The 11,620-nt window shown below is 54.3% G+C and overlaps 1 protein-coding gene across 1 annotated transcript; it reads right to left on the minus strand.

Moving 5' to 3' along the window:
• Nucleotides 1–159: 159 nt before the first annotated feature.
• Ccr7 (C-C motif chemokine receptor 7) lies at nucleotides 160–10,925 on the minus strand. The gene is made up of 3 exons (XM_026387122.2): nucleotides 10,877–10,925; nucleotides 4,170–4,219; nucleotides 160–1,236 (listed from the first exon to the last, which is right to left on the minus strand). Exons 1-3 carry the CDS (start codon nucleotides 10,884–10,886, stop codon nucleotides 160–162), a joined length of 1,137 nt encoding a protein of 378 aa, XP_026242907.2. The 5' UTR covers nucleotides 10,887–10,925.
• Nucleotides 10,926–11,620: the final 695 nt, after the last annotated feature.

The raw sequence follows: 11,620 nt of genomic DNA on the forward strand, positions 1-11,620 counted from the left end.
GGGTCAAGCTGTCTCTTGGGACTCTTGGTTTTTACGCTGAGGTCAACTTCAATGGCCAGAACTGCTTTTCGTTCAGCAGCTTTTGGATGGGTGTCTTGAATCTGCTCTCTGTCCCCTTCGCCCTGAGAGAAGTCCCTCTCCCCTGGGCAGAGGAGCTGCCTAGGGAGAGAAGGTGGTGGTGGTCTCGGCCTCCATGCTCATGGAGGCATGCCGCGTGTGCCGGCAGGAAGACCACTGTCGGAGCTGCTCCTGGCTGAGGCAGCCCAGGTCCTTAAAGAGCTTGAAGAGGTCGTTGCGGAACTTGACACCAATGAAGGCGTACAGGAAAGGGTTGACGCAGCACCGGACGCAGGCCATGCTGTAGGTGACGTCATAGGCGATGTTGAGCTGCTTGCTGAGCTCGCAGGTGCTGCTGGTGATGTTGAAGTTGGCCACCGTCTGGGCCAGGATCACCCCATTGTAGGGCAACTGGAAGACGATGAAGACCACCACCACGGCGATGATCACCTTGATGGCCTTGTTGCGCTCGAAGTTGCGCGCCTGGAGCAGGGTGCGGATGATGACGAGGTAGCAGAAGCTCATGGCCAGCAGGGGCACCAGGAAGCCAATCACCATCTGGGCCACCTGGATGGTGATCAAAGCCTCCACACGCTCGGTGATGAGAGAGCATCGCCAGGCTTGCTCGCTGCTGCTCCTCTGGATGCCGCTGTAGAGCAGCTCTGGGACGGAAAGCAACGTGGCCAGGATCCAGATGCCCACACAGGACAGCTTGCTGATGAGAAGCACGCGGGCGCGGTGGCGGTGGGCACACACAGCCTGGACGATGGCTACATAGCGGTCGATGCTGATACAAAGCAGCAGCAGCATACCGCTGAAGAAGCTTATTTTGTAGATACCAAAGATGAACTTGCAGAAGTCGATACCGAAGATCCAGGACTTGGCTGCACTGTAGGCCCAGAAGGGAAGGGTCAGGAGGAAGAGGATGTCTGCCATGGCCAAGTTGAGCAGGTAGGTATCTGTCATGGTCTTGAGCCGCTTGAAATAGATGTAGGTGGACACCACCAGCCCATTGCCCACCAGGCCCACGAAGCAGATGACTGAGTACATGGCAGGGAGGAACCAGGCCTTAAAGTTCCGCACATCTTTCTTGGAGCACAAAGACTCGTACAAGGTGTAGTCCACCGTGGTGTTGTCCCCGATGTAATCATCTGTGACTTCATCTTGGCACAAGCACACCTGTGGGGAAGGAAATAAGGGAAAACAGTTCAGTTTTAGCGAGGTGGGTCCAAATCTGGCTGGGATTTATCTTAGAGCAGTGGTTTCAAAGTGTGGACTGTCATCAGCATCTCCTGGGACGAGATAGAAACACAAATTTTCAGACCTTAACTGAGAACCAGCATCTCAGGGGATGGGACCTAGGAATCTGTATTTTTCCTAAACTCTCCAGGCACTTCTTTGGTTTGAAATCACTGCATCTCAAACTTTAACATGCATATGAGTTACCTAGGGATCTTGTTAAAATGGATATCCTGTCTGGCATGGTGGCACATGCCTGTAATCCCAGCGGTGTGGGACGCTGAGGCAGGAGGATCACAGATTCAAGGCCAACCTCAGCAACTGAGTGAAGCCCTAAGCAGTGTAGTGAGGCCTGTCTCAAAATAAAAAAAAAGAAGAAGAGCTGAGGACGTGGCTCAGTGTGGCCTGAGTGCCCTTGGATTCACTCCCTGATACAAAACGCAAACCAAGCCAAACCCCAAAACAAAGGTATACCCTAATTTAGTGGGCTGGGTGGGGCCCGGGATTCTAGATTTCTACTAATCAGGATCAAGGGTCTGATTTTGCCATTTCTGAGACACTCAGCCTCACATGGGTAAACAGTGGGCTGGAAATAGTCGCGGCCTTGGGGTCTAATGAGCCTCGAACTGGTTAAAGGCACTTCCTCTCACTAAGCCTCAGTTTTCCTGACTGTGAAATGGAGGTGAATCCTATCTCTTGCACATGCTAGTGGTGAGGTACCTAGCCCAGGTTCTGGGACCCTTAATTTTGCCCCCTGAAAACTCCATGAGGTTGGTGTGTGTGTGTGTGTGTGTGTGTGTGTGTGTGTGTGTGTGTGTCTTTCTTCTGGAGCCTCCTTTAGAACCTGGTGGAGTTTTCCAGGGGGCCTTTAAAATGCCTCGGATTTCGAGGGAAAAGTCCACCCTGGGGTCAAGGTTGAGGAGGACCTGCCGTGAGAAGGCGGCAAAACTCCTGTTAAGAGGACAAGAAGCCCCAAGTTTGGGGCAGACGGCTGTGATCCCAGGTGGTGAGTGAGCAACCTGGAGACATTTATGGATTCTTGGTGTCCGCTAGCACTCGGCAGGAGCTCAGGCAACGCGTGCCCAAGGGCACTGAGCTCTGTGAGTCGATGACTGGATGACAGGGCCCCGTGGGGGGAGTGCTCTTCAGCTGTGGCTGAGTCGTGGGCAGCTGTGCCCCTGGAAGGAAGTGTGACTTTCTTCTCCCACTCTCCCTCTGTGCTCCCACTCTCCCCCCCACCCCTCTGCCTCTCTCTCTTCCGGCACGCAGATCCCAATCAGCAGGGCTCAGCTGCTCTAGGCTTTTTTTAGCCTGTCTGCAGGACAGGGTGAAGGTTCAGCAGCCTGCCGTGATTTTATCAATGAAGGAGGGGGCACCAGTGTCGCTGTGCACAATGATAGATGGCCCTGCTCTAGAAGAACGGCCTCAGGAAACTCCTGGTTCTTCCTCAGGGAACCAGGCTCTTAGCAGTTCAATGACAATCCACATTCTGCATTCATCACTGTCCAGGGATGAGGACAGGAGAGGGTGAAATGGGGTTCTCCTGGCGTGGCTGCAGCCTGGGGGTCCTGGAGGAAGCTGGCTGCCTTTGGCCCATCCAGAGGAAGACACAAGGCCTTAGGTCCAGGATCCCTGGGCTTAAGGGGGTTCAGTCCTTTTGGACGGCAGTACTCACAGCCTCTGTGAAACGTGCTCCCACACCCAGTCCTCCTGCTCCACAACCCCCCCCCCTGCAGCCTTGATGCCTCTGCAGCCCACAGCCCCACCACATCCTGCCTGTCTGAGCCTCCTCCCGCACCCCCCCGCACCCCTCCCCAGAAAGAGAAGAATGAGCCACAGCTGTCTCCATCCCCTCCCCAGCCTTCCAGCCAGCAGCACAGGGCAGAGGGAGGGAGGCAGTAGAGATGGGGAAGGGGGCCAGGTTGAGGGCTGCCGTCCAAGCTCCGGGGGGCCTTTGGGATGGGGTTTTGGGAACAGTGCCCAGCTTGGGGCCTGCCTCTGGCCTGAGCTCCTGGAAAGCTTCCCCTCTGGCCACCAGACCTGGGGAAGAGCCCAGTTCTGAAGCACTGCCTCTCCAGAGTGGCCTCGGAGGAGCCGGCTTATTCCCCAAGCCCTAGAGCGCTCCCACCTGACAAACAGAGGAAACTCAAGGAGTTTCCTGACTCTGGCACTTGATGGGGTGTATCTTCTGCTGCAGTTGGTGGGACTGAGGAGTGGAAACCCGCAAGTTGGGGATCTTTGCTCCTGCAGAGTTCAAGCCCCTGTGGGGTGCTTGCTCCATCCACCCTCCCCCACATTGTCTGGGCCCCATCTTTCATCCCTGTCCTCATGGCAGGGCCAGATGGGTCTCAGTTTCATGACAGAGAGTGGGGCTTCTAGGGAAGCCTTGGACTGAAGGGAGAGGGGGATAGAATAGTAACTGGGTCACCAGACCAAAGTTTCTTTTCTCTGCTCACACATGGCATCTTCCCTGTGTGCACATATGTGCAAAACCAGGTGAGGACAGGGATCCTGTGCAGAACCAGTGGGAGAAGAAAGTTTTGCAGTTCTTCTCTCTCCAAGAGCTCAGTCTGTGTTTCTTGGGTGGGGAGACTGGAGGTGGGGTAGGGAAGGTGGTGGTCAATAACTTCACCCCATATTTTAATTTAGATGGAGTAAAGGAAGTCCAGAGGACATCTGGGACTCTTGGGGGGAGGGGAGGGTTGCTCAACAGACGGAGAGGAGGGTGGTCATCAGCTTAATGAACGGCAGGTGGGTTTTTGTCTGGGCCTTTTATTTCTTTCTAGCAAATGGCCAGCTTCTCCAACAGCACTCCTGGCTTGGGAGGGGAGAGTCGGGGAGGGAACAGAGCGTCCCCTGGTAGGAAACCTCACCTGGAAAATGACAAGGAGAGCCACGGCCAGCACGCTTTTCATTGGTTTCCCTGTAGGAGACAAGGCAAGAAAGTTATTGCTTGGCAGGGACGACCCTTTGTTATTAAAGAAAGCAGCGGAGGAGGAGATGCTGCTGGGAACCTTCGTCCTGAGCTCCAGGCTCTGCGTTTGCAAAAGAGAACATCAGAACCAGATTGTGCTTTTGAACACCTGGCCTGCTGCCCGGCATCCCTGTCCTCACCTCTCCTTCCTCCATTCCCAGGTCCAGGATTAGAACACGGGGCAGGCGCTTCCCACCACTGACCCTGGCCCAGCTGGGCTTCTTCTGGAGTTGGAGAGTTTACCAGAAACTTGACTGTCCCTCAAGTCCCCAGGGTGGTCTTGGGGGGATAGGGCCCAACCCCTCCCCCCAAGAGTCCCAGATGTTCTCTGGACTTCCTTTACTCCATCTGAGCCTGACTCCAGGGTCTCTGTGGCGCCTCCCAGTGAGTGTGAGGCAGGAAGAGAAGGCAAGGCCCCCGGAGTGTGCACACAGTCCTGCCCTACTTCGGTGCCAGGGTCCCTTGGTCCAGGGAGCATTTCTTGGTATTCAGCTGAGTGAGCAGCCTCACATGAAGCCTCGAGTGTTTCCTGGCCAGGTGGGCCGAGGAAATAGGGGGTTTCACAGGACAGGCTGGAGGAATGAGGTTCCGTCACTTGCCTTTCCATGGTAGGGGAGTGCTGTAAGGACCCGCTGGCCCCCTAACACTTCTTCATTCACTGACATTTACTTGGCAGTGATTATTGGTCCCCTGAGCCTACCTTTGGGGCAGGAATCCCTTCTCTCTTACCTGGTGCAAGCCCAGGAATTGTGTGCCTGTGAATGAATGGATGAATGCCCTGCTTGTCCTCCCAAGGGAGGGAGCATCTAGGGTCTGAGAGGACACCCGGGGGACGGGTGGGCACTATTTTATGATGTAATTATATTTCTTTTTCTAGAATTGTGTATATTTTCTTTCACTTGTTCTCTCATCTAATGCCTCGGGTGCTTGGTAGGAGGGGAGCAGTGCCAGTCCCCCCTCCACCCCCCCCCCGTGGGTGGGGTGGGGTGATAGGGGTGGGGGTGGCAGGAAAATGGAACCTGCTGTGGAGGTCAGGAGGCGCTCCTTGGTTCTGAGCAGCAGATGGAGAGGCACAGGGCCTGGATATGCTGCGGACACCTACTCATTGGCCTTGTGGCCGAGCCTTAGAGTATATTTCCTCCTGCAGGCTGAGCAGGGAGGACAGTTGACAGAGCCATTTATGTAGAAGTGTCATCCCACCAGCAGGCTGGGAACACCCCCAAGGCACCAGCTGTGCCTTCTTTACCCCTGGAATTCCCCCTTGTCCCCTGACTCTCGGTTCCCAGCCAGGGTCTGACCCACAGGAAAGTCACTGTGATAGCACCTGTAAACACTCAGGCAGGACCCGTGGGCATTTGCTGCTCCAGTCTCAGTAGGGACCAGAAATGCCTGGGACCCTGCTCCAGGCATCTTCTGGAGACGGAGGGCCCTCTGGAGGTTAGGGAAGCAGACCAAGCCCCGAGGGTCTGTGTCCTTGGCCACAGCACCACCTGCTGGAGCACTCCTGCATGACACCCAGGTTGCAGTTAGGGGCTCCAGGCACAGGGCTTGTGGCTGGGGATTCTGTGCTTGGGAGTTCCTAGGATAGGGAGGAAGGGCATCTGGTCACATAGATAAGAAAATATTCCTCCCACCTCAATAAAAGTATCCTGCATGTTACTGCTAGACACGGTTCCTAAAGCATAGTTCTTTTTTTGAACCAGGGATTGAACCCAGGGGTGCTTAACCACTGAGCCACATACCCAGCCTTTTAATTTTTTTTTTTTTTTAATTTTAAGACAGGGTCTTGCTAAGTTGCCGAGGCTGGCTTTGAACCTGCGATCCTCCTGCCTTAGCCTCCAGAACCTGTGGGATTAGAGGTGTGCACCACCATGCCTGTCCCTAAAGCATAGTTCTGATGCCAACCCCCATGGTGTCTTCCCATGGGCTCTACCCAGCCCTAAGGATAAAGCTCCTGGTGCTTACCATGGCAGTCAAGCCAGGTGTATTTGGACATGCCTTCCTAGCTGCATCTTTGAATACTGGGGATAGGAACTCACTGTCCCCTTGTCCCCCACTCGTGCCTGAGCATCTACAGTCCTGGTGGGCATGGGTCTCCGTGTGGCATCCTGCTCTGATCTCTCCCTCCCCTTTCTTATTGAATGACCTCTGGAACCCCTGAGCTTGAGGCCACATGTCTCCGCCTAACCACACTCTCTCCAGGGTCCAGTGCACCGCCTACCCTCCCTGACTCATCTTGATGCTCAGCGTTCGAGGTTTCTTTAAACACGTCAAAGTCTTTCGGTTACTCTAGAGAAAGCCCGCTCTGACTGTCACCGAGAACGAGAAACCTCAAAGTTTTGATCAGCCACAAGAGGTGAAACACAAGGAGCAAGTGCTGTTTCTGTTTTACTCTGGCTGCCCTTTTCCTGGGCCCCGTCCCATTCCCTTTTGCTACTATGGAGTGGGGGGGTGGGGGACAGGGGATGGGGGTCCTGGCCCTTGTACGTGGGTGATTTCACACTCCAAGTGTGTTGGGCCTGGGGGATAAGCAGGCGTCCTGTTGGTCCAGGACGGACCATTTTCAGGAAAGTTAATAGGGGAACTTAGGGGAATTCTGGTGTGTGGCCCAGGGATCAGGTCAGCGGCCACGAGTCAGATCACTCCTGTCTGTTAAAAGTCATAAAGCGACTGGTTTGGGGCAGCAACTTGGGTGGCACCAATGGCGCTGGAACTCTCGGGGAGGTTGAGGAGCAGTTGACCTAGATGCTGGGTGTTTTCTGAGTTCCTGAGTTTCCAGTAATGAGCATCATGAGTGTAAACTTCCCTAGAACTCCAATTGGAGCCCCCCCCCCCCGCCCCCGTCCTGAGAAACCTCCAGTCTGGGAGGAGAAGGTTACTGGCTCCTTCCTACCCCATTCCCAAGTTTTCCCAGACCTTCCAGGCTGCCCAGGACTCCTGGCTGCCCATTATCTGGCCCCAGAGCCTCCCCATCTTTTTCCTCTCTGGAATTGTTCTTTCCTGGGTGGGGGAGTGGGAGGGCAGAAGCAGGAAAGCCCCAAGGATCTAGAGAGGAGATAGGAAGCCTGGAGGACCCGTTCTACACAGGCAGGGACAGGAGAGAGTCACTTCTATTCTCTGCTTTAGCCAATGAAACCGCCTACCTGTGAGGTCTCATTGCATCCTTGCAAAAGCCCTGAGAGATTGGCACCGCTATCGTCCCCACTTGCCAATGAAGAAACAGTACAGCAAGATTAGTAGTAGCATTCCCAGAGTCACCTGAATGGCTAGTGGTGGAGCTGGGCTTTGAACCTTCTGACTCTGGAAATCATTTTTTTTTTTTTTTTTGGTGTGCTACCTCCTAGTCTTTATGTATCTCTCCCTCACAATATATTGTAAGGTTTTCCCTGTGATTCTTATTCTACGTTCCAGGAAACAGACTCCCAGAGAGGTTAAGCTACTTGTCTGGTGGCACACAGCTGCCTTCTCAGAGATGGATCTGAGATGTGAATGGCATAGCCAGGTTTGGGCTCTCACCACTGCATCATGCCACATTCCTGATGTGCCTGCTGGGTATGTGGCCCTCTGTGGAGCATGAAGGCAACCTCCACTCTCTGTAACCATTGGTCATGCAGTTCTCTTGCTTCTATTTTTTTTTTTTAATGGTCCTAGGGATTGAACCCAGGGATGCTCTACCACTGAGCTACCTCCCCATCCCTTTCCATTTTTTTTTTTTAAATATTTTGAGACAGGATCTCATTAAGGTGCCGAGGCTGGCCTTGAACTTGCGATCCTTCTGCCTCACCTTCCTGGGTGGCTGGGATCACAGGCGTGAGCCACCACACTTGGCTGTTCAGTTGCTTCTATTCGCCATAATCTCTCAGAACTGGTCCTGTCTGATAGAAGGTTCTGCAGCTCTTTCCAAAACACAAATCTAGTCCCTTAGTTCACCTCATTGAGAAGTAAAAATCTTCACTGCCTCCTCAACTGTTTTCAAGATAAAATGCGAACTTCTCAGTGATGCCACACAAAGTGGTAAGTATTGGTCGGACGGTACCTTTACTCTCCCTCCATTTGCTTCTTTCTTGCCTTTATTACATTTGCCAGAGTTGACCGCTCCTGAGCCCTGAGTTCCCAGGGTCTTCTGAGTGCTGCAGGGGGCTCTAACACTATTTGATGTGGATGTCTTTAGGGGAGGCCTGCAGTGCTGGGTTCACTCCACCCCCCTCTCCTTCCTAGATCTTATGCCTTCTATCTTAGTTACCTTATTGGCTTCTGATGGCAGTGAGTTTGATGTCCCTGCCATATCCTGGACCCTGTCCTCATTTGGCTCGACAACTCCTCCACATCCTTCAAAACCCAACTTAAATGCCCTCTGGTCCTTATCCCCATTAATGCTCTCTCTCACTCTGCTACCGTCGAGTGTTGACATATATGTCTCTCTCCTCACCTGACTGGTTTTCCCTGGATTCCTCAATCAGTGAGAGTTGACTGAAAGAAAGCACCTGGCAAAGAGAGAGGTTTTTCCATAGCCACCCAGGAGGTAGCTCTCCCCTCTGAGGGAAGAGAGGAAGGATGGTCCCTGAATTCCTTTAGCGTCTTCCTTCGCCACCACCACCACGTAGGGCCACGCTGTGACACCCAAGTCTGTGGCAGGTCAATTTTCTTTTCTCTGCTTTTGAGAATTCTAACAGTGGGGAGGGTGAAAGGGTTGCTCATTCAAACTGCGAAAAAAAGGCCGCGAAAAAGTCCGGCTCAGCCTTCAAGTGGCGTTTTCATTTTGTGTAACAGAAACTGTGCCTCCTCATCTACCTCTCTGGCTCCCTCCTGGGCAGACGAATATCGAAAAACAGACCCTTTGTGGCCCAGCCGCCCTTCCAACGGCCCAGAGCCCGTTCTGAGCACAGCTTCTCAGAGGCCTCTCCTCAGACCCAGATTTCGGGTTTGGCCGTTGGGGCTCTCTCTCAGGTTGAGTGAGGAAGCAAGAACATCACTTCCTCCAGGACCAGGGGCTGCCATCCCTCCTGTGTCCAGGCCCAGGGGTCTAGTGTCCCCAAACCTAGTCCAGGGGGATGCTCCTAGATGCTCTGGAGCCAGTGGTGAGAGCATCCCTCTGTGCCTTAAGAAGTCACAGCTGACTGCCTGGGGTCAAGCAGGGCAGGAGAAGTCACACTATGGAAATTGACCAGCTTAGACTCCTCCTCCAGGGGAGCTGCTTTTCGAACATTTAGTGGCATGGTGGCCAACACAGGGAAGCCATGGCCAGCGGGTGGTGTGGGCGCTCGGGGATTGTGGCTGGCACATTTGGATTCTATGGAGTGGGTTTAGGGGGCAGGCTGACTGGGAAGAGAAGTTAGAAGAGATTTTCTCCACTTGAAGTTCTTGATTCATTCCATCCATCCGTCCATCCATCCGTCCATCCATCCGTCCATCCATCCGTCCATCCATTCCACAAACATTTGCCACTTAATCCCCAAAGCACCCAGGAGGCAGAGATGCAAGATACTGGAGTTCACAGGCGGTGGATGGGGGGACCACTGTACCCCTTCCACAGCTGTCGGCTGGGTCCAGACCTAGGATTCAGGGTGGGTGGGGAAGGCAGAGAGGAGGCAAGGGCTGTGGTGTGGCGGGGAGGGTGTGAGGACAGCACCAAGGAACCTTCACTTTTTAAAGCCAACCTCTTGTGGCTTTGAGGCCGCTTCCCTTGCTGGTGTGGCGAGCCATCTAAGAACCTGGCCTTCTTTGCTTCAGGCGGCACTGACTCTGCAGCTGAGATTGACAACTGGGGTGTCTGGGGCTGGAAGACCCACTCAGCAGCCACTTGGGGCTCCCTTTGTATCCTCTCTAGTCAAGACCCAGGTTAGACCAGAAGAAGGGCTTTCTACAGCCCAGAGGCGTCTATCTGGCTGGAGTAAGGGGGGGTTTGATCAGGGACAGGGGCCGTGCTGGAGGGCTGGCTATGGCTTCTCTAAGCTGAGTGTCACCAGCTCTTCCATTTTTATCCCTGAACTTGCAAGAGGCAAGTGGCAGAGCTGGTGCAAAGCCCATGGATTGCACAGCAGAGAGAAAGCACCGCAGACCACACCTGCTTTGCACCGCACCGTGCACACAACACAGTCACCTGTGATTGACTACTTCTCAGAACCCGGCAGCACTGGGATCCAGACTCCCAGTGAGTAGGGGAGAAGGGAAAGCATTGAGAAGAGGGGGAAAGGTCCTGAGCCCTCCAAGGAGGATTTCCCCCTGCTGAAACTGGTCCCCGAGGTCTCAGGGGACCTCATAAGAACAGGTTCCATCCAGGTCACCCACCCAGCCCCACCTTGCTGAGTTTTCCATTCCTTGCTATTTTAGAAAGATACCCCCTCGGCCCCCCTGGTCCTTCCTGGCCCCCCTGGTCCTTCCTGGCCCCAATGGCTGCCTGCTCTCCTGGGTCTGAAAGGGCAGGTGCACCCTCCCTGGGACTCCAGAGTGTCATTCTCTGGAAGTAGCCACCAATGCCCACCAAACCTCCTGATTTCCCGCGGCAGCTCCTCATGCCCTCCACCCTACCCCGACTCCACTAGGTCTGCCTGGGGTCGGGGACCCCGGTGCTATTCCCCGTTTTGTCTCACAGGGAGGTTTACTCACCCAGGTCCATGACACTCTCCGGCGACTGAAACCACACAGGAAGGCTGTGCCCCAGTCTCAGCTACCCCTGTCTGGGGAGGAAATGGTAAGAGCCCCTTTTAAGTTGTGAGAGGAGCCTCCCTCTTCCCCACCCCTCCCTCTTGCCCGCCCCTCCCACCCCTGCTCCTCCCTCCAAGCCTCATTAGGGCCCCTGAGAGCTTTCTGGGGACAAAGGGTCTGAGAAAGGTGACAGAGTGACAGCCCCCCTCACTGGTCATAAGATCCTGAATCATCAGGTCATTTACATTCGAAAAGCCCCTTGTGCCCCCTGGCAGAACTTCGGTGAGGGGCTCCTGGTTAATCCAGCACAGGTTTATAGCCAGGGTATCACATGTCAGGCTGTGGGCAGAGGGTAGGAGTCAGGGGGTGTGTCCCCATTTTTCCCTTTGGGTTGAATGAAACTTTTTGAGTTTCATTATCAGCTCAGCCAGGAGCTACTGTCCCAGGAGCCAGGAGAGAGGAACCACCTATATCACCTGCGTGAGGTCCCTCAGGTGGCCCTGCCATCAGGGGTCACACTGCAGGAAAAGCTGCAACAACCTAACCACAAAGTGAAAGTTTAAGAGTTTTCGTGTTTATTAGATCCTGGGGGGAAGGGAGGGAGCTGGTGTGCTTGCCCACTGAGCGCCAACGGAGAACCAGGGGACTGGTGGGTCCGGGATCCTTTTGGGATTCCAGGGTATCATCCAAACTGGTTTCCTACAG

This window comes from Urocitellus parryii, chromosome 7 (genome assembly GCF_045843805.1).
Source record: "Urocitellus parryii isolate mUroPar1 chromosome 7, mUroPar1.hap1, whole genome shotgun sequence".
NCBI lineage: Eukaryota > Metazoa > Chordata > Mammalia > Rodentia > Sciuridae > Urocitellus > Urocitellus parryii.